General features: G+C 52.8%; 10 protein-coding genes across 10 annotated transcripts; 5 read left to right on the top strand and 5 right to left on the bottom strand.

Moving 5' to 3' along the window:
- Positions 1–293: 293 nt before the first annotated feature.
- Positions 294–1,488, top strand: B0T23DRAFT_306424 (uncharacterized protein; the record flags this gene model as incomplete). The annotated part of the gene is made up of 2 exons (XM_062834377.1): positions 294–459; positions 524–1,488. 2 exons carry the CDS (start codon positions 294–296, stop codon positions 1,486–1,488), a joined length of 1,131 nt encoding a protein of 376 aa, XP_062697942.1.
- Positions 1,489–2,603: 1,115 nt separating this feature from the next.
- Positions 2,604–4,920, top strand: B0T23DRAFT_371992 (UTP15 C terminal-domain-containing protein). Its single transcript, XM_062836694.1, has one exon. It carries the CDS (start codon positions 2,846–2,848, stop codon positions 4,514–4,516), a length of 1,671 nt encoding a protein of 556 aa, XP_062697941.1. The 5' UTR covers positions 2,604–2,845; the 3' UTR covers positions 4,517–4,920.
- Positions 4,921–5,262: 342 nt separating this feature from the next.
- Positions 5,263–7,300, bottom strand: B0T23DRAFT_40364 (mitogen-activated protein kinase MKC1). Its single transcript, XM_062838799.1, has 5 exons — positions 6,927–7,300; positions 6,671–6,803; positions 6,534–6,600; positions 6,154–6,468; positions 5,263–6,092 (listed from the first exon to the last, which is right to left on the bottom strand). Exons 1-5 carry the CDS (start codon positions 7,037–7,039, stop codon positions 5,479–5,481), a joined length of 1,242 nt encoding a protein of 413 aa, XP_062697940.1. The 5' UTR covers positions 7,040–7,300; the 3' UTR covers positions 5,263–5,478.
- A 1,770-nt stretch (positions 7,301–9,070) lies between these two features.
- B0T23DRAFT_40352 (low molecular weight phosphotyrosine protein phosphatase) lies at positions 9,071–10,162 on the bottom strand. Its single transcript, XM_062838787.1, has 3 exons — positions 9,896–10,162; positions 9,730–9,821; positions 9,071–9,627 (listed from the first exon to the last, which is right to left on the bottom strand). The coding sequence occupies exons 1-3, from the start codon at positions 10,032–10,034 to the stop codon at positions 9,364–9,366; spliced, it is 495 nt and encodes a 164-aa protein (XP_062697939.1). The 5' UTR covers positions 10,035–10,162; the 3' UTR covers positions 9,071–9,363.
- Positions 10,163–10,185: 23 nt separating this feature from the next.
- B0T23DRAFT_306864 (uncharacterized protein) lies at positions 10,186–10,720 on the bottom strand (the record flags this gene model as incomplete). The annotated part of the gene is made up of 4 exons (XM_062834401.1): positions 10,186–10,308; positions 10,360–10,430; positions 10,548–10,588; positions 10,668–10,720. The coding sequence occupies 4 exons, from the start codon at positions 10,718–10,720 to the stop codon at positions 10,186–10,188; spliced, it is 288 nt and encodes a 95-aa protein (XP_062697938.1).
- A 3,102-nt stretch (positions 10,721–13,822) lies between these two features.
- Positions 13,823–15,370, top strand: B0T23DRAFT_331305 (uncharacterized protein; the record flags this gene model as incomplete). The annotated part of the gene is made up of 2 exons (XM_062835724.1): positions 13,823–15,160; positions 15,239–15,370. Coding segments are annotated over 2 exons (1,470 nt in total), but the record flags the coding sequence as incomplete, so codon positions are not given.
- Positions 15,371–15,946: 576 nt separating this feature from the next.
- On the bottom strand, positions 15,947–17,937 carry B0T23DRAFT_371986 (uncharacterized protein). The gene has a single exon (XM_062836693.1). It carries the CDS (start codon positions 17,484–17,486, stop codon positions 16,158–16,160), a length of 1,329 nt encoding a protein of 442 aa, XP_062697936.1. The 5' UTR covers positions 17,487–17,937; the 3' UTR covers positions 15,947–16,157.
- Positions 17,938–18,209: 272 nt separating this feature from the next.
- Positions 18,210–20,062, top strand: B0T23DRAFT_371985 (proteasome subunit alpha type 6). The gene is made up of 5 exons (XM_062836692.1): positions 18,210–18,529; positions 18,659–18,721; positions 18,873–18,967; positions 19,036–19,248; positions 19,345–20,062. The coding sequence occupies exons 1-5, from the start codon at positions 18,523–18,525 to the stop codon at positions 19,729–19,731; spliced, it is 765 nt and encodes a 254-aa protein (XP_062697935.1). The 5' UTR covers positions 18,210–18,522; the 3' UTR covers positions 19,732–20,062.
- Positions 20,063–21,278: 1,216 nt separating this feature from the next.
- B0T23DRAFT_371983 (uncharacterized protein) lies at positions 21,279–21,890 on the bottom strand. Its single transcript, XM_062836691.1, has 2 exons — positions 21,869–21,890; positions 21,279–21,816 (listed from the first exon to the last, which is right to left on the bottom strand). The coding sequence occupies exon 2, from the start codon at positions 21,613–21,615 to the stop codon at positions 21,373–21,375; it is 243 nt and encodes an 80-aa protein (XP_062697934.1). The 5' UTR covers positions 21,616–21,816; positions 21,869–21,890; the 3' UTR covers positions 21,279–21,372.
- A 2,303-nt stretch (positions 21,891–24,193) lies between these two features.
- B0T23DRAFT_425663 (uncharacterized protein) lies at positions 24,194–25,468 on the top strand (the record flags this gene model as incomplete). The annotated part of the gene is made up of 3 exons (XM_062839924.1): positions 24,194–24,206; positions 24,864–25,249; positions 25,334–25,468. 3 exons carry the CDS (start codon positions 24,194–24,196, stop codon positions 25,466–25,468), a joined length of 534 nt encoding a protein of 177 aa, XP_062697933.1.
- Between the last annotated feature and the right edge of the window lie 591 nt (positions 25,469–26,059).

Raw genomic sequence — 26,059 nt, 5'->3', positions numbered from 1 at the left:
ATGGTGGATAAGGAGACAGTTGTGAAAAAAGCATCACGGTGTACTCTTTGAGAGGGGTTTCTAGGCTTGAGGATAAATAGGTGAGTGTGGGAGATACATCATTAAAGGTACGGGTTTCCTCTTCTTTTATCTACAAATAGTTTGGGAGGTCGGTATGGCGCTACATCCCTATACTATCGGCATTCCGAGTATACCCTTTTCCGAGATCCCTATACTATCGACATCCTGGACAAGTATATGTGATATCGCGCTGGTATATAAGCCTCAGAGGCATGTCACCATACCCCGTCGACATGAAGACCAGAATTTCAACCGCCAACCTGCTCCAGTTGCTGGTTCTTTTCCTTCCAACTCGGACTGTTCAGTGCCCTAGCGTAACACGTGCGCCCGCCCCTGAAAACATGGCTACTCAACGAATTGACGTTCACCACCATTTTGTCCCGGAGTTTTATGCACAAGGTGCGTCTAAGGCGGTTTGCATCCGTTCTTTTTCTTTTCCATGTAAGTGCTAACGTTGCCATAGCCTTACGAGCTAACGGTGGTGACCCCTCGGGATGGTCCATCCCGGACTGGAGCCTGGAGAAGGACCTGTCCTTCAATGACGAGCAACGCATATCCTTTGCCTTTCTTACCATCACTGCTCCCGGTGCTGAAATTCTCCCCCTCGTCGAGCAGGCTGGCTTTTGTCGACAAGCTAACCAAGCGGCCGCCGAGATCTGTGCGGCCCAGCCAGCCCGCTACGGCTTTTTCGCTACTATTCCGTCCCTGCTTGACCCCGAGGCTGCCCATACAGAGATCATCCACGCGCTGGATGAGTTGCAGGCCGACGGCATCATCTTGTATACTCGCTACGGATCGGACAACCATTATCTAGGCCACCCGGACTTCCGCTCCACCTGGGACCTGCTCAACAAACGCCGCGCCACCGTCTTCGTGCACCCCACGCACCCCGTGGACATCCACTGGGTCAACCCCTCGCTTCCGCAGCCCATGATTGACTATCCTCACGAAACTACCCGTACCGCCGTCGACCTGATTATCTCGGGCATTATGCGTGACTACACCGACGTGAAGATCATCCTCTCTCACGCCGGCGGCACCTTGCCCTACCTGGCGCTGCGTCCAGCCGCGGTACTGCCGTACCTTCCCCCTTCGATTGCGCCCCCCGTTGCAGCAGCAGCACAGGAGGGCCACCCGACTGACGTTACCAACCAGTTCATGGAGGACGCCAAGCGGTTCTACTTTGATACAGCATTGTCGGCGGGCTCCCATACTCTGTCGCTATTGAAAGAGTTTGCGAAGCCGGACCACGTGCTGTATGGTAGCGATTTCCCTTATGCGCCGTCACCCGCTATTGCAGATATGAACGCAAGACTGGATAGCTACGGCGCAAAAGACGAGGCGTTTGTCCAGTCCGTTGCGTCGGAGGCTGCGTTGAAGTTGTTCCCTCGTTTGAGTAACATCTTAGCGAAGAATCGCCACGCTTAGTACTCACATAGTATTTCGCTGTTAAAAATATACATGTCTCTGTCCGCTAATTGTGTATCTATCATATCAGTCGTGATGTGAACCTCCAGACTTAGGTCTCGAAGAGTATAAGTGGGAGTGCCTCTCGCCATCTTGCGATAATGGCACAGTGTGTAATGAGGTCATGTTAGTCTGTTGATACCCACGGTCTCCTTATAGAAAACAGCAAATGTGTAACTTTGACAACTTGAACACTTTGTTGCCTGGGACTTGATTGTGTTTTGGTCAATATCTCGTATGTACGTAAGTACCTAGCAACGTTGGTTTTAGGTTGACGTGGGAAAAGAAGGTAAGACGAGAACCAACCACGACTGAAGAAATCCATCCGCTTAGCAACCGAGTTGCAAACGGCCCAGTCCTGCCAAAGAGATTGATAATGTGATCGGATGAATATTGCTTTCTCCATCGCGACGAGCAGCCAGCGCGTTTGAGTGATCCGACGTTTGATCTTTTGGTTTCTTTTTTCATCTCTTTTCTATTTTATTTTATCTTCATCTCCAAGTCACGAGTAAAAGCAACCTGCGAGTAGCCGGCTTGTGATTTGATGTTGGTGTTGCACAGACCGTTCGTTGTCAGTTTCATACGAGTTGTCCAGGCACTTGTTAACCGAGTAGAGTACATGGCAGTAAGTAATAACTTGTAATTGATATTTTCTTCACCCATAACTTATGTACACAGGGGCTCTATGGATGAAGATATCTCACTAGATAGAATACACAACTCAACATCAATACGAAGGTTGTTGTGAGGAACAAGTCACTAACTGAACTCACTACCATTCGATGCCCATGCTCCAATGACATCTAATACAGGCGACACTTACACTACCTACAATCATGGCGGGGATGCAGCACGATAAGATAACACCAAACATTGCCTGCCAAAAAATTGCAGCTTTGGCAGGCGGAAGAATGCTCCGTGCACAGGGCAGCCAGACATGTACCAATCAAAGAACGACTTTTCGAATGGACCCTGGAAAGCTTGGCGTTTCTGGCCTGGGGCTGGTCGCTGCGCAGGTAAACTTTATCGGCTTGGCGGGGCCTCCAATCGATGGCTCCAACCAATGCTTTTTGCATCGCATCGCCGTCAAAAAAATAAAATTCCCACTTGGAGATTTCAACAATTCGTGAACTTTGGGCCCCGCAAAGTCACCATCATCACCACCACCACCTCAAGACCTCGACGCCTGCCTCCCCCAATCCGATTCCGATCGATCGACCTAGTCGAATTCCTCCGATTTCGATAACCGAGTACCCTCTTTTCAACACTAGGTACCCAAACCAAACGGAACGAACATACCCATAACCAATCCGCAACCATGGCAGCCGAAGTGCAGCCGCTGGCGACGCTCAAGTTGCCCACGGTCGTCAGCCCCATCACGGCCGAGCAGCGCTACTGGAAGTCCTTCAAGAACCAGAAATCACACACCTCAACGGCAGCATGGCCTATCTCGCACATCAGCTTCCCCGGCTCCAGCAACGGCTCGGCCGCCTCGCACTCCCTCGTCACCGCCGCCAAGACCAACGACCTCTTCGCCGTCACCTCGGGTCCCCGCGTCGACATCTTTTCCATCCGCAAGCGCGAGCTGCTCAAGACCATCGGCCGCTTCGACTCTCAGGCCCACAGCGGTGAGATCCGCGCCGACGGCCGCGTTCTCGTAGCCGGCGAGGACTCCGGCAAGATGCAGGTCTTCGACGTCGGCACCGGCACCCGCGCCGTCATCCTCAAGACCTGGCACGTCCACAAGCAGCCCGTCTGGGTTACCAAGTGGTCGCCCGCCGAGCTGACGACGCTCATGTCCTGCTCCGACGACAAGACGGTCCGCTTGTGGGACCTGCCCTCCAACGCGCCCTCGCGCCTGTTCGCCGGCCACCAGGACTACGTCCGCAGCGGCGCCTTCATGCCCGACCGCAACAACCTCCTCGTGTCCGGCTCCTACGACTCGACCGTCCGCGTCTGGGACGCCCGCGCCCCCGCCGGCTCCGTGCTGACCTTCAAGCACGCCGACCCCATCGAGGAAGTCCTCCCCTTGCCCGGCGGCACCACCCTGCTGGCCGCCACCGGCTCCGCCATCTCCGTCCTCGACCTCGTGGCCGCCAAACCTCTACGCCTCATTACCAACCACCAAAAGACCGTCACGTCACTCAGCCTCGCCTCCAACGGCCGCCGCGTCGTCTCCGGCTCGCTCGACGGGCACGTCAAAGTCTTTGAAACCACCAACTGGAACGTCGTTTCCGGCTCCAAGTACCCCTCGCCCATCCTCTCTCTCTCCGTCATCGCCGCCGGCGCCGGCCACGAAGACCGCCACCTAGCAGTCGGCATGCAATCCGGCGTTTTGTCCTTGCGCACCCGTTTGTCAGGCGCCACCGCCGAGAAAGCCCGCGCCCGCGCCGCCGAAGACGCGCTCATGGTCTCGGGCGCCACCAGCAAGCTCGCCAAGATCGACTCGGCAAAAGCCAAGCGCAAGCGCAACGCCGCCTCCAACAAATCCATGGCCCTCCTAGGCGAGAACGTCGACGTGATCATCCCCACCGACGCGACCAACTCCGCCGGAGGCCGCAAGCGCCGCGTCAAGCTCAAGCCGTGGCAGCGCGACTTTCGCGAGGGCCGGTACGCCGCCTGTCTGGATGCCGTGCTCGACTTGTCTTCGCCCGAGTACCAGCCCGTGACTGCCCTGTCCGTGTTGGTGGCGCTGCGCCACCGGTCTGCCCTCCGCGAAGCCCTGGAAGGTAGAGACGAAGTCACTGTTTTGCCTTTGTTGAAGTGGGTCATCAAGTACATCTCCGATCCGCGGTACGCGACTGTGTGCGTGGACGTGGCGTTCCAGCTGTTTGATATCTACAGCGAGTACGTGGGCGGCAGCTCGGAGCTGGCGGATCAGTTTGCTGTGATGACGGGTAAGGTGAGCAGGGAGGTGGAGAAGGCGCAGATGGCGATTATCACGAATGGTATGGTGGAGAGTTTGATGATTGGTGGTGCCGAGGCTTAGGAAGCTGAGCCAGCATCGGACAAGGCCCTCGAGACTACTCCTTGATCAGAAGAAAGTGGTGGTTGGAAGGGGATGGGAAGAGATGGATGAGCTGTGTGGACGGATGGAATAAGAAAGATGTAAAGAACGGACGAGATTTGTTATACCACAAAGCAGGAAGGACGGGGAAGGGAAAAAAAAGGAGGGGGTAAAGGATCCCGGATGTGTTGGTTCGGTTTGGTTCGGTTAGGTATCATGGTTTTTTCTTGATATCAAGCCCTGCATGGCGTCGGCGTTCAAACATCCTTTTTGGCTTTTTGTACTAATCTGGGCTCACAAAAGTATACATACGGTTACACAAAATAAGGGGTTGGGACTAGATACCTCGAGATAGATACCTTAGGAGAATCAGTAAAAGCCATTCCAAATATTAGGCTTGTTGCGTGACATTGGACTCTTCTGGACGACGCCACCACGATCAAGAGCTTTGTTGCAGCGTCAACACTCAGCGTATCCAATAGAATTATGACTATAAATGACAACGTAAACATCTCGCTCCAAAGTCCTCGCTGAAGATCGCTTCAACTTTCCACTTAGTCGTAATCCTCCCTCCTGACTAGGAGAATAGAATAAGATACAGAAAGAGTCTCTCCGGTGAGCCCCTCACCACCCTCTGGTATCTGGCCAGACATCAAAAAGAACTCCCGGTCTGCCTTTGACGCCTGCTCTTCCAAGCGCCTTCCCAGGGCTGACTGTTGACAGCCCGACCAAAACTGCTGTCCCACTCTGTCATTGAAGACCGCCTCAATGGCACGCCGTTCCCTTCTCGGGGGGTTCCAGCAAGAAACACCATGCCGTCGTCTTTGCTGTTTCTTCGCAGCCAAGGCATCAACCCAAGATGCGTTTGATCATCAGATGCTTGCTGGATCCGGCGTTTCGTTCTCAATATCGTATATACAAAGTTTTCGTCCTTCTGTCATTGCTTACATGCCACCAAGCTCGGCCTCCAGGCCGCCGTTGTACGCGCCATACTCATGTGGCCTAGGATCTTCGGCAGTCCATTGTTGGCTGTGCACATCAGTAGGCATGGGCACCTGAGCGGGAGCCTGGGGTTGAGCGCCGCCCTGTCCTTGACCACCGGGCACGGTGCGCACAAGCTGCCTGAACCTGAAGACTTCATCGAGAATCATCTTGCGCATCTCGCCGACATCATCGACAACCTCAAAGTCGAAGTTGAAGGGGGTAGGGCAGTCGGGCTCGTCGCTGGCATCGTGCCAGATGGCGAGGTAGGGGTGCTTGAGAGCATCCTCAACGCTGATACGGCTGGTAGGATCGAAGGCGAGCATGCGGTCGAGGAGATCGAGGGCGTCGGGGTTGGCCTGGGGGAAGAGCTGCTGGAAGGACTTCTTGGGCATGGGAGGCAGGTTGCGGACGTATTCCTGAGCTCTGGGAGAGCCGATACGGGAGAGGGTCTCCTCATTCGGTGTGCCGAGGATGTGCAGGATCTGGTTCAGCTGATCGACGTAATCTCTACCCTTGAAGAATGGGCGGCCACCGAGGAGCTCGGCAAGGATACAGCCAACGGACCATACATCAACTAAGGAATGAGTGTTAGCCTGAAAACGATACCGAGGAGACAGCTTGAGGGAAAGACATACTGGCTTTGGTATAGTTCTGGAAGGACAACATGATTTCGGGGGCACGATACCATCTCGTGGCAACGTACTCCGTCATGTAACCCGCGTTCTCCTCAGGATCAACAGAGAAACCACGCGCAAGACCAAAGTCGCAGATCTTGAGCTCGCAGTCGGCATTAACCAGCAGGTTACCGGGCTTGAGATCACGGTGCAGAACGTTTGCCGAGTGAATGTACTTGAGACCGCAAAGAATCTGGTAGATGAAGGACTGGAAGTGGGCATCTGTAAGTGGCTGACCGGACCTAATGATAGCAGCAAGATCGCACTCCATCAACTCTGTAAAAGGACCCCCAGGTTAGTATGTTGGCCCATCTTCTCTTGAGGCCTGAGCCATGACGTACCCTCGTAGAGATAGGTCTCGTTGAACATCTCTGGCCGGGGAATGTCCATATCGTAGAGGCAGGTAATCTAAAGAACCAGAAATCGTCACGGTCAGCTACCATGCATCGATTGCAATATATGTATTTGAGCAACCTACGTTACGGTGGCCCCTGAAGTGCTGGAGGAGCTTGATCTCGCGCAAGGCGCGCTTGGCCAGGATCTTTTTGCTGAAGACATTGGTGACCTTCTTGATGGCGACTCCCTCGTTCGTCTGGGTGTTTACGGCGGCGCTGTTTAGGAGGAAAGGGAGGTTAGCTTGAATCATGGAAATATGGCATGACACATGTAGATGCGCCGCGGCCCAGAAGCACAAGCGGCTAAGCAGGAACGGGAGCAGGAGCAGGTGGACGTACCAGACAATGCCATAAGCTCCCTGACCGAGCTCCTTGGTGACGGTGTAGCGCTCGTCGACAATGAAGTCCTGGTTGAAGACCTTGAAGATCTTGCGACCCACGAGATCAGCCATGGCGAATGTGTGTGTGTGGTGTTTCGGGGACGGTTCGTAGCTTGAGGAGAGAGGTGGTTCGGGTGGCCTTTAGGCGCAAGTTTGGTAACGGCCTGGAGGTGGTATCGTGGGTATGTAAGCTCAAGCGCGATCAACGTCTTTGTATTTGGGAAATGTCGAGGAGGAGTATACGGGACAAAAGTAAGAAGTAGATTGAAAAGACGGGAGCGAGGCAATAGGCAACCGGCTAATGTAGTATTGAAGGAAGGCAGCGATGGAGAGAAAGAAAGAAAGAAAGAGGAAAAAAGTGGTGATGATCAAAGAGGTTTGCAGAGAGTAGGGTGGTCCTTGGCACAAGTACTGTACACTACTGAAGAGTCGGAAGCCCCTGGGATAGTAGTGTGTGATGGCAATGTGAGTGCTGACTGGGCCGGAGCAACTTGCGCTTTGGCTTCAACTGCTATTGATTGCTAGTTTACGGTTGGCGTATCTTTAGAGAAGCAATATGATGGCGATTCGAGCAGCTTGTTCAAATCGACGATATCATTGAAAGTGGAAAACGAGCAGTGAGGAGAGCGGGAGCTTCCTGAAGAGAAGCTCGGGTTTAGCGAAGTCAAGGACCTGCTTGGCCGTGGACCTCAATGGTGCAGTGGCTCCCCTGGGCTCGAAGCGGACAATGGTGAGGAGAGGAAAGAGGGGCGCCGAGGGACCCCGACCATGCGACCACTGCGCTGATCCCGGCACCAGAACGGGACCTGAGCGAGGGGCTGTCTGTGAGGCAACGCGGGGTCCGCTTCCCAAGAGGCCAATGTCAGCGGGCGCAAAAGTGCAACAAGCCGACGTGACGAATGGCGGCTTGTCGGTTCCTGACGAATGATGGCCGTTTTCAGGCTTGTCGCTGGTTGCCTCTTTTCCTTCTTTCCACTTTCCCATCCGTCATTGCCCAGGGGTACTACAGTACTCATTGCTGAACGTTTAACTCGTCCAAGACTTAGGTTCCATTGCTCACAATGGCGGCCTAACTTCAGACTTGAATGCAATGAATTCTACCTAGGGGCGTGAGCATCGCATTAACAACTAAACACTACCTATAAAGCCATAAAAAACCACCCCCCATCGAAACAGAACAAGGCCATTACCATAATGCTTGCCGCCTTGAAACAAAACAAAAACACACCGAGAAATCAAACAGAGGGATCGCCTGGCTTGGGGGCGCCTGTTTTGCGCGGCGGTCTCCCCTTGCCCAGCCAAAACGGAAGTCACTGCAAAGTCACTCCACAGCGGAAATCACAAGGGAACGGTACCTGATTCTACCCCACCCGCTGCGTCCCCGCTGTGATTTGCAACCCTCCTCCCGCGGCCATCTTTGGTGCTTCACCTTTTTTTTGGCGCGCGACTACGGCCGCCTCCCCACTGGCCGGCGTCAAAAAGATTCGCAATCATCAATACCATCATCTCGATGAGTTCGAAGGGGGGACGCATTGTTTACGGATCGTTGCTTGTTGCTTGAGCGAGGTGAAATATCATCAAGTTTGATTGTCCATGTACACGTTGCCTCGGCAGATCTTGGCTTTAACTGAGGGCGTCAAGGTGAAGGTTTGCGGACAACACCGAATTGAAAGACCTGGGAGTGCTTACCTCTGGGCCCGGGCAAGAAAGTTCCGGGGCTGAGCTTCATCCGTGATCCGGCGGCCGTCTGGACGGCGGCCCTCTCCGAAACCTGACCTTGAATTATTTTCTCCCAACAGTCTTTTTTCATGGTGACCTGCCGTCAACCAGTATTGGAGGATTTTCGAAAGGACAGGATCCCAGTTTTCCCCTGACCCAATCGGCCGGCTGATGCCGACAACATGTGGCCGCACTGACTCCCTGGTCGTTCCTGGACTTCCCCAGTGCCGTAGGGCTGATGCAGTTCTAGATGCAGACTTGGTCGCCAGAATAGGCCGCGATGTCGTCGCTCTCGCCGAGATGAGCTTCGTACTACCTCGGCATCATCGTAGATAGACCACTCAAAGTAGCAGACCGTTCTCGACGTCGTGAAATCCGAAATACAAACACCGAGCTCCCTCCGTTCGTGGCGACGAGGTTATAAGCCGCTCTTGACCCAGTCGAAGTGATGTCCATGATCTAGATCAACTCGCTCTCGCAATGACAACACGTAACGAAGCTCGACGGCAGCTACCTCGATATGATGGGGAGAAATCCGACCAAAAGGAAACGTGCACAAACGACAACGTCTACATGACTGGTATCTATCTTCGGTCTACAACAGCAGCAACAGTCTAACCCAACGCCTCAACGCCTGCCTTCTAGTTTTTGGTCGACGAAAGCTCATCTTCTACTCTCTACTCGGCCTTGACATCCGGAAAGACATCGCCCAAAAAGTTCTTGGAAAACCTCGTGGCCTGCTCATACGCCTTCTCGAACCCGGACTTGCCGCCGTAGTACGGATCCTGGATGACCTCGGCCTTACCGGTGCCCGAGTACTCGCCAAAGAGCATCACCTTGGCCTTTCCCGGATGACGTTGCTGCAGGCGCTGGAGGTCGGCCAAGTTGGCCCGGTCCATGGCGAAGATGTAGTCGAACTTGTCAAAGTCGGAGGTATTGACCTTTTAATCGTGGAACAACAGTTAGACATCGAAGGAGGGATTCGAGGATGAGGACTAGTAGGATGTCTGTCAGCCACCAGCAGCTGATGGAGGAAAGCGTACCTTGCGCGCGGCATGGATGTAATCGGTTATTCCGTGCTCTTGGAGTGTCTCCATCGTTCGGTCGTCGGGACCTTCGCCAACGTGGTAGGCACCTGGAAATGAGGGGAAAGGTTAGCATGGGAAATGGGCCTGACAGCAAAGGCCAATGGTCCTTGGAAAGGCATACCAGTTCCGCACGAATCAATCTTGGAAATACGACCCTTGTATTCGGGCTTCTTGGCCATCGACTGGAAGACACCTTCGGCCATCGTGGAGCGGCAAATGTTGCCGAGGCAGACGAAGAGGACGGAGATCGGTTCGGACATTTTGGCCGGTGGTTATGACGTTCGACGAGCTCGCTTGAAGAACAGAATAATCAGTGTGGTTGACAAGCGAAACTAGGAAGAGACAGGTTGGAATCGCAAACGAGTTCGACAAGACAACTTTGGCTTCAACAACACTGGCAGCCACCACGAATCATGGAGGGGCGAAGCCGATAAGCGCCCGATAAGGCTCAGCTTCAAGGATCCCCTCTGTCAAAGAAGGGTCAGGGGTCCAGGTCATTGTGATTTGTGAGGGAAGATGACTCGGCAGACAGATCTAGAACTTGGGGCACATCGATCGATGCGATCGTTAGCATCCACGGCCGACATTCTCAATGTCCTTTTCCGATGTTCGACGACAACCCTCAGCAACTCCAACGAAGGCGCGACCTTCACTTGCTGTTTGACATTCACACTTGTCACGTATCAGCCGACTGGCAGAACAGTCCGGCAACACTCCGACACGACCCTGCGGCCGCCAGCAACTGCACAAAATTGCAGACGCGCACGTACCACTGGCGCAGTTTGCACTCGTGCACAGGCCATCCCACAGTAGCCTATTTAATCATGGGTCCCCCTCCGATTTCTTTGAACTTTCTTCTCCTCTTTTTTTTCTTCATACTTACCTTGATTGACTGCGCGGAGATCAAGAAAACCGCGTAGTACGGTGGAGAGCCTGCATTGCACATCGTGGTGCTAGCCATCGTGAATTGCCCTTCGGGGCCGTTCCGGTCGTAATTTTTGATGTCGAAAACCATTCAATTGCGAAAGCAAAACCTTTTCAACTTTTTCACTATGTTGCCTCTGCCTGCGCGGTAGGGCCATGGAGAAGAATGATATGCCGGGCTGTGCTTGTTTCTGTACGACGTTTGTGGTGGTGGTGGCGGTGGTGGTGGTGGTGGTGGTGCCGTACTATCAAGCCCACCGCCGCAATAACCGTTATCTTGTTCCAATCTGGATCCCAACATGCCGCGCCGCGTACGACGCGCAAGCTGTCATCGATTTATTTGTCTTGGACCCTGAGATGGTGTACTAGTAGTGGTGATGTCGATGTTGATGGTGTGGCCGGCTTACGTGATTTTCGTCGTCGTCAACATCGACTCTTCGATTGATGCCGATGAGATGAGATGTTCACAAACCTTCCGTCAACCTAGATTCCCGCACTGGCTGACATCGATAAGTATCGAGGAAGAAGTTGGCAGCAATGACCACTTGACGGTGAATGGTGGAGCATCATAGCGTCTTTCCAAATGAAAGAACTGCCAAGCAACTTGGTCGTTGCTTGGCGCCCTCCTTGACTCTCTTGGCCAAGACCCCAAATCCATCTTCCCTCGCGATACACAGCATGAAGAGGACATGGAAGGGTACCTTTTCTTTTTGTCTCCCCGCCTTTCTTTGGCAATTGGATGCGAGACACTCAGCATTAGGTTGGCGGTGTATGCGTTATTGGGAGTCCTGAACCCCAAAGTCGTCCGACCAGTCTGCCTTGCAATGGCTGCTGAAAATGCTGAACGTGGAGGTGGAAGTGTTGAAGACAAACTTAACCGACATGTCAGTCACTCAAGCACGTATTCCGACCCATGTCGAGCGCAAATGCTGAGCCGCACCGACGCGACTCCACCGCGGCCCGATCAACGGAAAAGACGGGCTGCCTCGATGTCCTCTTGCGGTTAGAAAGATTCGGAGCAGGACCTCGGCGCGGGGCCATCATGAACACCGGTTCCCCAAACCACTGCAAACTGTTATCTCTCCCACATGGATATTCGACACCATCCCGACATATATGTACCGTGTAGTGGTGTAGTGTACCTACACCATCATCATGACAGGACACTTGGCCCTTTCGGATCCCAGCGCCTTGTCAGATAATCAATGACACGAGGCGGGTGCTTATCAATATAGTAGATCGGCTCTCCATGTGCTCACCACACTGAACCCCGGGATCGAATCTCCATCTTGCTCAATCGGTACATTCGCCGAACATGAAGCTGGATAATGAAAGCAAGTGAAAGGAAAGGTACGGAAGTCTTGTACACCGCCAGGCTGCCGTCCTACCGTATCTGAGACCTTGTCCGGATGCGAACATTTGATCCTCGTCATTGAACCATGTGGGGGAGATGGCAGTGTTCTAGTGGTCCAAATGTTCCAAAACTATCGAACGAACGAGTCCTTACAACGAGGTATGATGGTACCTAACAAAAGTTGGGCCTGCAATCACGCAACTACCGGCAACTTTACGCAAGATGCAAAGCGACACTGGCCGCATATTCAATGCTTCACGTCCGACGGCAGTGTTGCACATTCTGGGGTCAATTGATAATCTGCACTGCATATACCCCAATATATCTAAACAGCATGAATTGAATGCGCCGAAGCCTCTTTTGAGCGTGGGAAGCGTGTCGAGGATACGGTCCCTTGGACTCGACGGACTGGGCTGTGAGACTATGGTTTGTTTCGATCGAAACAGATTACAAAATGGGAAGGACGTTGCCTACCTCTACCTTCGGTTGCTCGCCCCGCCAAGTCAATTTCAAACTGGATGAATGAATTGTGATTCGGAGCACTTGTCCTGATATCATTCCTTCCACATTGGGATCTGAGATGTCGAAGAAAAAAGAAGAAAAGAATTGAGACAGACGACATCAACACCCACGGCTCCAGGGGGGTTCGTGGTTGGTCGATGCTCCAGCCCCGATAATGAGGTTTGGTTGCTCAGATCGCCTATGGACTTGGGGAACGGATCGCGGCTTCTTCGAGGCCCGGGGGAGGGATCTGCGACTGGCGCCAACGTCCATGTCATGAAGACGACATGTCATTGGTCGATCTCTGTTTGAATCGATACCCAGACTCGATTTTTATTTTTCTGTGAACGGGCTCCCATGAGTTTGGGAGAGATGCAGGGTCTTCAGTATCTCTCCAACTTATTACAAATCTGGGAACGGAAAGTCATTGCGGGATCGTACACTACAAGCAAGACACTCACTCAGTCTCCCATCGATGAGTGCGATCGATAATATTTCCGGTTATAACATCTTATCTTTCCCTCCATCCGCTCCTAGTCGCTTGTGCATTTGCAGCCTCCTTCCTCTTCGCCATCTCCATATCACATCCATCCTCACCTGCACGTCCTCTTCCCATCCCATCTCCCAAAAACCATACCTTGTTGTATCTTTACCATTAAAATCAACTCTTTACTGTTCGCAAGTCGAGACCTTTGAACCATCAAGTCTGTGTGTTCTGTACCAGTTCGCGCGCAAAGGCACAATCGCACACGAAAACGCATTAAACTGCATTACGCCGCGAGCTTCACATTCCAACGACATCCTCGAGCACCATTGACCACAAGACCAGAGCTTACTTGGACAATTCGACGGACTCTGTCAACAAATTTGTGACAGCTCAGAGAAAAGTCGACGCTGTCCTTGGCAAGTTGCAGTGCTTCTTCCTTCGCTCCGATCTTCGCCTCTAGCCGATATCTCCGAATCTCGATATCTGCTGCGATTGATATCTTCCAGATTTGAGACGACTTTCCACACCAGCCGAGATCTCATTTTTTCTGTCTGGTCTACACAGCGATCGGTTCCAATACCACGGATCAGGAAACGAAGGGATCCGCATATTGACAAGACGGAACTTTGGACATCCGAGCTGTGATCACTGCAGTCCCTCCTCCATAAGTATCGGCGCATACGATCGGTCCCTCAAGGTACTTACATATAGTACTTCCTCACGGACCCCCAACCCACGGCCAAACAGACAGCGACCGACAAGTTCCTTTGCAAATCGCAACCATGGTTGAACATGGGCCTGTCCACAACAGCGAGGTTTACGTCCTCAGCCAGACGCCTTTTCCGAACCACCTCCACCGCGGCGGCCGTCCCTCCCCGCCGTCGCCCATCACCCCGGCCGAAGACGACTTCTGCTGCTCGCCCATCGACAAGCTCCCGCTGCACAACTTTGTCGAGCCCGCCATTGCAGCATGTGAAGAGCAGCTCGCCGTCGAGTCGCGCCTCTCGGGCGCCGTGCACCTGCTCAACACGGCTTCCACTGCGCTCTCGTGCATCACCGACCTGTACTTGTCCGACCGCATCGCGCGCGACGGGTTTCACCGCGCCGTCGACGCCATTGTCCGGCGGCAGGGCGATCATGGGCGCAATGGCAAGCTGGTCATCATCGGCGTGGGCAAGTCCGGGCACATTGCCAAGAAGCTAGTCGCTACCTTCAACTCGCTCGCCATCCAGGCTGTCTTCCTGCACCCAACAGAAGCGCTGCACGGCGATCTGGGCCAGATCAACAGCCGGAACGACACCCTTATGCTGATCACCTTCTCGGGCAAGACGCCCGAGCTACTTCTCCTCCTCCCTCACCTGGACCAGTCACTACCACTCATCCTACTCACGAGCCACACCCGCCCAGAGACATGCGAGATTGTTCGCCAGCGACCAGACACCATCCTCCTCCCAGCCCCAATCCACGAACCCGAGACCAAATCCTTTGGCGTCAGCGCACCCACGACTTCCACGACCGTTGCACTCTCAGTCGGCGACGCCCTAGCTATGGTGGCCAGCCATGAACTGCACCCTTCTGTATCCAAGGTCTTTGCCAAAAACCACCCTGGAGGCGCTATCGGCGCCGCTTTGCGCGGCTCTTCCGTCTCGCCTTCCCCCTCCATTAGCTCCTCAGCCTCGGGCACCACACCATCTTCTTCCCGCACCACATCCTCCATGTCCATCTCCTCTCAACCACCATCACCACCTTCACCACCACCAGCACGCCACTCCCTCCGCGACCTAGCCATTCCCCTCCACGAAATCCCTTGCCTCGAGACTCCTCTTCACAACCAACCGGGTCACGACCCATCAACACCCACCCTCACAGCCGCCGACCTCCTTCTCGCCGCTTACGCCTCCCCCTCCGGCTGGGTACGGCTTTCCCACGGAGGAGGTGTCGTTTCCCCCAGTAGAATCAAACGCCTCACCCCCTCCCAACTCTCCCTTTCTTTATCTGATCCACGTCTCAGCTGGCTCGTCACGCCCCAAACCGAGTTTTTGTCCTTGACGGCCGATACGGAGGTGCGCAACGCGGCGGAGTGGATCAAAGCCATGCGCACCGTTCGGGCGACGGGGGTAGTAACGACGACGACGACGATGAGGACGAGGACGAGGGTGGTGACTGTGGGAGAGGCGGAAGCAGAGAAACAAGAAGAGGAAAAAGAAGAGGAAGCAGAAACAGAGATGGATTTCGGGGATGAGTGTGTGGTTGGTGTTATGGAGGGAGGGCCAGATCATGGGGGGGGTGTGGTGGGGGTGGTGGAGGTGGGGGGGTTACTGGATTTTGTTGTTCAGTCTGGTCAAAAGCCATCATAAATGAGGTTGGAAGACAGAACTAGAGGTGGGATATAACCAGAGAGGATGATTGCATATACATATGATGATACCTACATAGCAAGTTGGTCGGGGGGCTTTTTGGGGGCTTTTTTTTTTTTTTTTTGTTTTTTTTTTTTTTTTTTGGATTCAGCCAGCAAGCAAGCATGCAAGCAAGTATGATTGATCATTGGATCATACCGCACAGCGAGGGATCATGAAAAAGGAGGGTTTTTCTGCGCGTAGCAGTTTTATTTTAGTTTTTATTTGGATATCCGGGATGGCGTTGGGAGGCAATCACTTTGGTTTAGATGTAATAACTAAGTTTTGATTCATCTTATGCTACGATACCTCTCTTCTTTATATCCATTATAATGAATGACATGCACTCTACATTTACCTCTTGTATGCGATAAAACATTCGCGGGCGGTTTTCTGATTCTGTTTGATACGATTTACCTACGTACCCCTCACATTCACATCCCGTCTGTCACATGGTGAATGTCGTGCATGAAGCTTGTTCTTGTTGAGGAAAAGTGGGATGTATGTATGGTTGGAGGTGATTGATTGGTTTCCTCGAAACTCTTTTACGATTCTCATTCCATACGTACTCAATAATGTATGTGAACATGCGAATCAACAGTATTTATCCTTACAACCACCCTAAAAACCAAGAATGTACAGAAAAGCTTTTTACTCTAACCCCAACCGAACATACGTCTAAACAAGAATAAATAACTCCTCTAAATTACAGAAATCAAGCTCAGTCGCTGTCGCTGTCGCTGCTTTCCGAGCTATCGCTCTTCTCGTTTTCCGACTCAGAAGACTCCGCCTCTGAGCTCGAAGACGACGACGATGAGGAGGATGAGGAAGTGCTGGTGGTGGCTGTCTTGGCTCCCGCATCGGCCATCTCCTCGTCCGAGTCAGAATCGGAGTCACTGCTATCACTGTCCGAAGAGTCCGAGCTCTCGCTGTCGCTGATGTCCGTACGCTTGTTACGTAACCTGCGGCGCTTAGCGGGATGTTGACCGTCTGTCGAGGCCCTGGCGGTCTGTGGTTGAGAAGCAGGCGCGGCGGCAGCGGCGGCGGTGGAGGCAGAAGCAGAGGTAGAAGTGGTGGTGGTAGCAGTGGTGGAAGTAGCGTCCTCAGAGTCCGCCAGCTCCTCCAGCACCATCTCGGCACGAATCCGCTTGATCAAGCGCTCCTTGACATCCTTGTCCACCGCACCCTCCTTGTCGTTCGTCTCCTCCTTCTTCTTCTTGTCCTTCTTCTCCTTCTTGCCGCTGCCGCTGCCGCTGCCGCCGGGCGCTATCCTCAAGACAAACTCGACCTCGTCAAAGCTGCGCTTCTTGCTCTTCTCTTGCATCCGTTCCTTCTGATCGTCCAAGAACCTTGCAATCGCATCCTCATACTGCTTCTGCCTCTCCTCGTTCTTCTCCTTCGCCTTGTCCCCACCGGGGAACGCGCTAGCGCCAGCCTCCATATCCTTCTTCTTGATCTCCTGCGCCTGCTCCCGCAGCCGCGTGCGCACAAAGCCCTTCAGGTCGCGGATGTATTGGTAGAAGAGGGGCACGTCGGCCGAGGGGATCTTGTCGGACTCGAACACGTACTTGATCAGCAGCGTCTGGTGGTTCTTGTTGAACTTCCACTGGTCGCGGGCCGAGTGCCACTGGCGCAGGTAGGCGAGGGAGGGCTCGAGGTTGGTGTCGGACTTTGATTTCTTGGACTGTTCGGCGGACTTTTTGGAGGCCTGCTTGGCCTTTTTGGCCTTCTTCTTCTCGCGCTTCTTCTCCTTGGCGGCGGCGTCGGTGGTGGAGGTGGTCTTGGTTTCTTGGGAGAAGGAGACGGACTTTCTCTGTGCTGCTGGTGCGTTATCGGAACGGAATCGCTTGTTTTGTGCAGGGTAGTTGTTCTGGTTGTTGAAGGACTGTTGCTGGGATGGCAGTTTCCTCTTGAGTGCGCTGGTCGCGGGAGCTGGCTGACGGGTGGCGGATGGCGTGCTTGTTGTCGTCGAGGGGGCGGCCGCAGGACTGTCACCAGCAGATCCTTTGAGCTTGAGACCCAATCGCTTCCAGGCCGGGACGGCGGACATGATGGGCGAGAGGAAGGAGGAGAAGGATTAAGAGAGGAGGGAGAAAGAAGGGGTATAATATGGAGAATGTATGTCGGATACGACTGTGACTGCGACTATGCTGTATGCAGTGTGCCCTGAATTTGGTCTGGTCTGGTTTGATGCGATGTGATGTGGTGTGTCGGATCGGAATCGGTACGCGACAGGAAGCGTCGAGTGACGTGGGCGACCACTACAGACGGTGGAATCACACGAGGGACCGGGAGTTACTTGGGGAAAAAGGAACTCAATTGACGATGGCGAGAGTACGAAACAGGTATGCAGCCAAGACCCAGTTCGTAAGTTGGTCGGCTCAAAGCTCCCTGTGCTTGATTGCGGTGCGACGGGGAATTGGAGATGTTATTGGTGGTGTCGCTGCTTTGAATTGCAATTGAAGAACTGCCTGCGACTGCCATTCCCGTTTCCTCCAAATCGCAAATTTCTGTCCGCGAAAGCTTATCGGCGCCCTACAGCAGGGGTCCCGGTCGTGATAAGAGATGCAAATAAAGTGGGGTTTTGGTCTGGGGAATCTGGACGACGAGACGGGAGCTCGGGCGGCAGGCAAAGTGGATTGAAGCTGTCAGTTCGAGTGGGGTCATCTCGAGCTACCTACGGGAATCGTGTGGGGTTGGGTTTCCGTTGGCCTGGCGGGCGATGGACTGGTCCAGGCGGCTGGCCGTCACCTGGTACCCGTCCTTGGCCTATCAGATTGTTACCTAGCCTTCCTCCAGGCAATCCCGCCGTAACGCGTTCGATGGGCGGGCGCTGGAGCAGCAGCTGTCCATCCACTGCCCTGGGCTGGAGTTGCTGGACATCGTCACTGCAATCCGGGCATCCATCCCGCCCGCCGCCTTGACCAACGACGAAGCTCCCTTCTGCCTGCCACCACCAACTCGACCCATCCATTTCCAGACGTCAACAAACAAACACCACGACTGTTCTCCCAACCGAAGCCGGCGATCTCTTCATTTCGTATCCCAAGTACACATAGACCGGTCCATTTAATCAAATATTCAAAATGTCGGGTACGTCAAGTCAGAGCTTGGGTTCAACCACCACCTGGACTGCCCGCTCCACCCACTTACTGAAGCTCCCCCAAGCTATCACCATGCTATGATGTAGGCGCCATGGCTAACATACATCCCCCACGACAGGCAGCGCTGGCTACGACAGACACATTACAATCTTCTCCGAGCAGGGAAGATTGTACCAAGTTGGTATGTCTGCATCGCCCCGTTCGAATGGCGTACCACGACCCTCGACCCTCGACCCCTCTACGACCCGATCCCAGACACGGAAACGCAAAGGCGACCGACGATGGTGGACTAGATGGATAACAGAGGTGCTGACGACGGAGGACCGTGATAGAATATGCCTTCAAGGCCATCACAGCTGCCAACATTATGTCGCTCGGCGTCAGGGGGAAGGACTGCGCCGTAGTTCTGTCCCAGAAGAAGGTTCCCGTATGTTGTCCTGGGTAATAGGAGGCTTCCACCGGCACTGTGATATGCTGACGGTCATGCGACAACAGGATAAGCTCATCGACCCCTCCTCCGTCTCCCACATCTTCCAGATCTCGCCCTCGGTTGGCTGCGTCATCACTGGATCCATCGCCGATGCGCGCGCCTTCGCACAACGCGCCCAGGGAGAGGCTGCCGAGTTCCGATACAAGTTTGGCTACGAGATGCCATGCGACGCCTTGGCCAAGCGCATTGCCAACATCAGCCAGGTCTACACTCAGCGCGTAAGCTATCTTCAGCTGCCCCCGCGACCGGTCACTAGTCTCTAAAAAGAGGAAGAGGATGATATACTAACGAGAGACTCTTCTTTCCAACTGCAGGCTTTCATGCGCCCATACGGCGTCGCCGTCACCCTCATATCGGTCGACTCGGAGTTCGGCCCCCAGCTGTTCAAGTGCGACCCGGCAGGCTACTACACAGGCTACAAGGGCACCGCGGCGGGTCCCAAGCAGCAGGAGGCCCTCAACCACCTGGAGAAGAAGCTCAAGAACAAGGATCACGCACCCGGTGATTGGAAGGAGGTGGTGGAATTGGCCATCACCACGCTCAGCACGGTGCTAAGCATGGACTTCAAGAAGACCGAGATCGAGATTGGTATCGTCGGTGGACCCAGGCCGGACGGAAAGGAGGGCACATATCCCGGCTTCAGGACATTGACCGAGGACGAGATTGATGAGAGGCTACAAGCTATTGCCGAAAAGGACTAAGGGAGGCAAGTAGACAGACGGAGACTATGTGGTGGTGATGCTGTGACGTGGTCTATCTGGAAGATGAATGAGGAAAGGGATGCTACCCTGGAGGCAGCTGGGAAATCATCGATCATCGACAGATGGACTCACGGAGAATCCGAAGAGGATGTGTGTCTAAGAGAGCTGAAAGCAAACAATGAAATGATAATGGCCCATGAGGAAGATAGTGGGAAGAGAATGGTATGGTGATTGATTGCATACGCAGAGAACTTTATTCGCACCTCAGCACACCAATATCGTTCAATATCTTCTAGCCCAATTACTAGCACAAGGCTCCTACATGCCGGCAGTTGGTTTGTTTCTGTACGTGACATGGAGTAAGCATTATCACAGCCTCACAGTACACAAGAGTCTAGCTATATGCTATACTAACTGTACAGAAGGAGAATCCAAAAAGGAAGGAAGCCAAGTCATAATCCAGCCTTGCAGCCGTGCTAGGGACGGGAGACCAGAGCTGAAGGCCGAAACGAGCCTGACGCTTTCTCAGTTCACTTAAGAGAATCGAGGGAGTAGTGTGTGTTGGGTACCAACCAATATGACTGGAAGAGAAAGAAAAAAAAAAAAAAAAAGAAAAGAAAGAAAGAAGGAGGGTAAAGCGACAAGCAAGATAATCAGAAGAAGCAAAGTGATTGAATGTTGTTGTGACTTCAAGTTCGGAGAACCGGTGGGGACTAGAACTAGGTATCATGGACCGTACCGAGAGAATGGAGCGGTGCTTGCTTTGTTGCAATCTTTTTTTTATATATATTTATACAAATTTGCCACGTTGGACGTGGGGAAACGATGAAAAGGGGGGGTGGAAAGATAATTTTCGATGTTGAGATGTTGAGATGTGGCCAGGGTGGTGGTGATGGTCAGTCAGGGTCTGTCGTCGTCGTCCCAGGATGTTGTTGGATGTGGATGTGGATGTGGTGGGTGGTGGTGGTGTTGAAGGATGAATGGCGCGGCGCTAGTGGTGGTGGCCTCCCGATATGGTGGTGGTTGGATGCATGGTTGGGTTGCAGCCAATGGGGTACGTACCTTTTTTTTTGGTGAACACTACAAGTGTATACACTACATACGTATACTAGTAAGGGCTGTGATGTACGTAGGGACATGACATGACATGACATGGGATGGGGGCATCACATTACCTCCCGGCATGCGGTCCGGACGTGGAGTGTGGACGGATGGCGCCAAAGTGTAGATGCGTAATGTAAGTAAGTACCTTGGTAGAAAGATCGAAGTTGAGGGGAGTCAACCTCACGATATCAGATCAAAGTGAACTTCGAGTGGTAACTGAGATGTCACTTTGTTGCAGTATTCTGATCAAGGTTCAAGTTCGAACAAACAACCTTGTTGGGTCTTCTACAAGCAGGCTTGTCTACATACACCATGTACATACCTTCATCATCGTCGCCGACCTCACACCTCATATCTCCACAACACAATGAGGCTCTTCAAAGGCGGCCGCCTCAACAGGCCCGCTCACCACGTAATCCCCCCCCCCCCCCCCATCTAGTCCGTCCGCATGCACTTCGGGTTCGGCTATAAGGCACAGGGGGTGACGGGGCAACTGAAGTCGACGACCACTCGGCACGGCACGGGCAATCAAACGAACTATTCTAACGATTTCAAGACATGCCCCTGGAAATCTCGAAATGCAACAAATAGGAAGAGAAGGAAGCAAGTCCCTGGAGGAAATGGTGATGGGGCCTCCAGATAAGAATGAAATGGACAAATCGAAATCGAAAGCAGGGAAAGCAAACACCGGACCAAGAGTGAAGACGTTGAAGCTAGTGCTGTAAGTCTCAAAGCGGAAAGGGAAGGAAGAAAAAGGAATGCGGAATGGGAAGCATGCATTGCAAGTCACATGCAACCCCTTCCTTCCTTCTTTCTTCCTTGGCCCTTGGAATATACTCACTAGTTGGGATGAGTAAAATTTACTGAAGAAGGCTGCCTCTTCTCCCGGGATGAATGCAGCTATACCGTGGATACGGTTCCGTGTTTCCCGAGACTATGGGATCGGTGTTGTGTTTGATGGAGAACTGCTACACGTGTAAGGTATGTACTGCACGCAGGTTCGGACAGAAAGAGACTAACCATGTAATGTTAGCAATGACGAGGGGAACTAGCAGAGATTCGGAACGGTTCCGTTTGTGCATGAGATGCTTGACGAATGGGAATGGATGTTTCAGGATTCGGGCAAAAGGCCGAGAACGCCATGGACTTGTGAGATTTTCCAAGGGAAAGTATCTCATGGAAGAGTTGGGAACGGGGTACAAAGGGGGGAGTGACTGAGCTGGATGGAGATGATTGCAGATACTGGAAATGGTAAGAGAAGGGGGCTTGGTAACCGAATTGATGGATATGACTGGAGCTTGGAGAACATCACAGCTCCGAACTGGAAAGAGAATCATTCCTAACGTGGAAAGCTACATGATGTTTCGGGCTTTGCTTTGAAGAAGTTCTGACTCTAAAGTTGAACAAAATGTGGAAACACCATGAGGTCACTGACCGAGAGAGGGTCTCGATGCAACCCTACCTATTCAACGGTACACCAACCCACGAGAGATCTGCCGGAGCCGAGTGGGAGAACAGAACAAACTGTCGGTTTCAAGAATGTGCTAAAGAAAGCTCAAACCAGATTCGCTGCCTCAGCTCAGCCCAGGAACATGTTCTTTTGGGTTAGAACTGTTAGAGTTTGGGGGATGTGATTGGTCGTGTTGACACCTGAGGTTGTCCTGAGCCACCGATGATGTTGATTTGATATTGGGCTGCCTCTCTGTTGCTGCGGATACCGCCAAGATCGCCATATCGGAGCCAAGAGGCGGCTGGAAATCGTCTGTGGCGCCGCTGAAGGGCTCGTCTATCTTTCCTAATCGGGACTTGCTGGGCTGCCAAGACGACCAAGAGGCTGCTAGAAACTCCACATTTCACGACTTTATCCTTTTTTTCTTCTGTTGTTTCTGGGTTTGTGTCACCGTCACTTGGTCATGATGAGCAACAACAAAGAGCCTCCTTTTTGGCGTCCTCCTTGGCTTGAAGGCGCTTACGAGCTGGACATGGCTGGATGTACTGGGTTGTGGTTGGAGAGATGACAAGAGTGACGGAGCACGAGGGCACACAAGGACTGTTTACCGCTCAGTTTTCCAACTTGATATCGAGGCTTGAACAAGGCCCTGATGACAAACTCGTCCGAGGCTCCGACCCGGGAGTGAGGCAGGGTCACCACGCCAACCCCATACCGCTCCAAAGATCTGGCATCGGACCCAAACACGATGAGGCTTACCACGATATTCCCACTTCTCCTGCATGCACCGGCTCCCATTTCCAGGTGGACTAGGATCATGAACTTTGTTGACCCGTATAGTAATCAAAACATGGTCTCCCTAGCCTTACACTAGTCACTCGTGCCGAACTTCACAGCCTGTGGAGTAAGGCCGTTGTGGTCGTCGTGACATGCTCCATACAGTCCCCAACATCCACGCTAGACTCTTTGTACCTGCGTTGGGAATATCCATGGCCTTATCGGATGCCCGATTCGCAACCTGTATGGCCCTCTTCGTGACTCTTCACGCCGGAGTTCATGCAGCTTTACAGCTTGGTAGGGGTTCTTTGCTAGTCATGGATCCAACTGCCGCGAGCCATTGTACATCACGAACTAGCCTCTATCCCTTCCTTGGGTGGAACGACACATCCCAACCCAAGGGTATAGGTTGAGCGGCTGATGAACATTCATCTCCATCTCGTCAACGCTAGTGGACGATGCGGCCCGGCGTGAGCCTTGGGCTCCGGGAACACTAGAGAGAAGTGAGGGATGAGGCCATGAGGTGTTGATCGGGAATAGTCGTGATGGCTTCTTTGTCCGACTGGACATGAACTTGTGGGAATACGTACCACTTACAGACACACACACAATCCATGATCGGTTTACCTCCACGGTTCTAGTCAGGGGGGAATGCCGTTCAACTCCTCCACCACTCCTCCACATGGCTTTCAACGGTTTTGTTTTCTTTTTTCCATGATGACGGGAACGATTTTCTACAAAAGGTCTCAAACATCGCCTCCCAAGTTGCCATCACGACCCATCATTCAGCAGCATCGAGCCATCTGAATACGACACTCCGGTCTTCAGTTGTCCAGGGATTCACGATCACGATCTGAACCGACGCCGCCGCCAATCTCTTCCTTTTTCTAGACTTGCCAATTCATCACAGCACGCATTGACTTGCAGTTGCCTTGGTTTTCTCAGCTATACCAGCCATCCCTTCACCGAATTCGCTTCACACCTCAGCGACACTCTTCTTGTTTCTTCCTTTCTTCCCGTTTCCACTACCAAAAAGTGTCACGAGCTTTTGCCTTTGAAAGGTTTTTGTCGAATTCCCATCTCCACCAAGGATCCATCTTCTCAGATACCCATCCCACAACAACCGCAACCATGTCTGACGGCCGTAAGTACCTCGTCTATGTCACTTTTCATTTCCCCATCCCCACTCTACTCACTTGCCGTCTGCCGGGCCTACCAAAGCTGTGGGTTCTATCCACACACACTGGCATACGTAACCCCCCTTTGACCTCCCTATAGGGATTACCCAACCCTTTTCACGCACTCATCCACTGCCGTTCACACCACTGTTTCACACCTTTCCACCCACCCACAACCACTCATACCCTTCCGAGACCCATACACATACCCATGGAAGAGGTTCAGGTGCGTACTAGGGACGCCACCACCACCAAACTTTTCCCAAACAGGAACATGGGCAAGGCTTCGCACATATCCAGAACCAAGGAACGACGGAAAGTCCCATGTCTTGATAGACTATCATCATCATAACATTGCAAACGATGCTTCCCAACCAAGGAACAACTTACCCCGTCACTCTATCACTCCTTTCCCCCTGACCTCAAATATTACCAAGCAAAACCAAGCAAGAACCACTCCCCCTAGCCCCTATCTAGGTACCTAGAGGTAGCACACCGATCTGAACATTACCACCAACAACAAACCATCCCCCTACCCCTACCTCCATTCCCTCTCCCAACACCCCCAACCCTCATTTCAAGTCCCCCAACCCTATTAACACTAACCCCATTCACACGAATAGTAAACCCCCTCCGCGAAGCCCGCGTAGCCGAACTGCTCTCCGACTTCCGCACCCTCCAGTACTTAATCGCCGCCGTCCCCACCTCCCCCAGCAACCCAGACGACTACTACACCGAAGGCTGGGCCGCCCTCCGCCAGTGCGCGCTAGACGGGCAACACATCTTGAACTGCGCAGCCGACATTTCGATTCCGTGTGCATCTGGCCCGGGACCCGATGAGCAGGCGAAAGCGGAACTCAAGCAGGTGTTGCTGGATGCGTATGCGAGACGACATGAGGGACAAAAGATTTATCTGAGGCAGGCGGCGGCGCAGAGGTGGGTGGGGTGGAGGGAGAGTGTTGTTAACGGGGGAGGGGGGATGGAGGGGGTGGATGGGCAGTTGAGGGCTGTGAGTACTTCCCATCCTATCCTTGACTGTGTGATAGAAATATGGGGGATGGTTCGCTGATGATGGGGGGAAAAAAAAAAACAGGAACTAGCAAACATCACCGACGAAGCAATCTACGCCGAACTCCAAGCGAACGACATCAGGATTGGCCGCTGGGTAGACGAGGATCCGAGTCTGAGAGAGGTTCAGAGGTGGATTCGCTCGAGGAGTCAGTGCTAAGTCCACCACACTCTCGATTGGGTTTCTCGACGATATGTCCTCCAGTCCTCTCTCCTCTTCTCTCCTCCTCTCTTCGACCCCTTCGACCCTTCGACGAACCACAACCACATCCACAAACCACAGACACTCTGACAAGGGGGTATCAACATTCGACAACAACACCTCATCTTCTAGTCCGTTACGGCGACCTCTTTTTTTTTAAAAAAAAAAAAAAAAAAAAAAAGGGGGGGAATCACAACACGAACTGGACGACCACGACACTTTTCGCTTCTTCTCGCTGCTGGCTGGTCAAACTTTTTTTTTTCTCTTTTTTTCTTTTTTTTTTTTTTTTTTCCTCTGAATTCTGTTCTTTTGCATCAATTGCATCACCGTTATACAAAATAGGGGAGGTTCAAGTTTAGAGGAGGCTTTCTTCGTTGTTCTGTTCTTGCTTGGATTCTGTTTGTTTGGTGCATGGGAAAGCATACGAAGGGGGGCATAAAAATGGTTTTTTTTTTTTTTTTCTTTTCTTTTTTTATCTTTCTCAGCATTCTGGCTGCTTTCTTTCCCGTTGCTCTGGTTTTCTTTTTCGGTTTCTTTTCTTTTTCTTTG

Source organism: Neurospora hispaniola (assembly GCF_033458365.1).
Source record: "Neurospora hispaniola strain FGSC 10403 chromosome Unknown B0T23scaffold_1, whole genome shotgun sequence".
Classification (NCBI taxonomy): domain Eukaryota; kingdom Fungi; phylum Ascomycota; class Sordariomycetes; order Sordariales; family Sordariaceae; genus Neurospora; species Neurospora hispaniola.
The sequence above is the reverse complement of the archived record's forward strand: the minus strand, read 5'-3'. Positions and strand labels throughout refer to the sequence as shown.

Bases quoted from the DNA above. Each gene is read 5' to 3' on its own strand.
- B0T23DRAFT_371992 (XM_062836694.1), top strand. From the start codon at position 2,846: ATGGCAGCCGAAGTGCAGCCGCTGGCGACGCTCAAGTTGCCCACGGTC.
- B0T23DRAFT_40364 (XM_062838799.1), bottom strand. From the start codon at position 7,039: ATGGCTGATCTCGTGGGTCGCAAGATCTTCAAGGTCTTCAACCAGGAC. The intron at 6,601-6,670 runs GTAGGTTGCTCA...CTGGTTCTTTAG, and splicing joins ACTTCAGGGGCCACCGTAAC to ATTACCTGCCTCTACGATAT. The intron at 6,469-6,533 runs GTACGTCATGGC...GTCCTTTTACAG, and splicing joins CGAGACCTATCTCTACGAGG to AGTTGATGGAGTGCGATCTT.
- B0T23DRAFT_40352 (XM_062838787.1), bottom strand. From the start codon at position 10,034: ATGTCCGAACCGATCTCCGTCCTCTTCGTCTGCCTCGGCAACATTTGC. The intron at 9,822-9,895 runs GTATGCCTTTCC...CCTCATTTCCAG, and splicing joins GATTGATTCGTGCGGAACTG to GTGCCTACCACGTTGGCGAA. The intron at 9,628-9,729 runs GTACGCTTTCCT...CACGATTAAAAG, and splicing joins ACATCCATGCCGCGCGCAAG to GTCAATACCTCCGACTTTGA.
- B0T23DRAFT_371986 (XM_062836693.1), bottom strand. From the start codon at position 17,486: ATGTCCGCCGTCCCGGCCTGGAAGCGATTGGGTCTCAAGCTCAAAGGA.
- B0T23DRAFT_371985 (XM_062836692.1), top strand. The intron at 18,968-19,035 runs GTATGTTGTCCT...ATGCGACAACAG, and splicing joins TGTCCCAGAAGAAGGTTCCC to GATAAGCTCATCGACCCCTC. The intron at 19,249-19,344 runs GTAAGCTATCTT...TTCCAACTGCAG, and splicing joins GCCAGGTCTACACTCAGCGC to GCTTTCATGCGCCCATACGG.
- B0T23DRAFT_371983 (XM_062836691.1), bottom strand. From the start codon at position 21,615: ATGCATGCTTCCCATTCCGCATTCCTTTTTCTTCCTTCCCTTTCCGCT.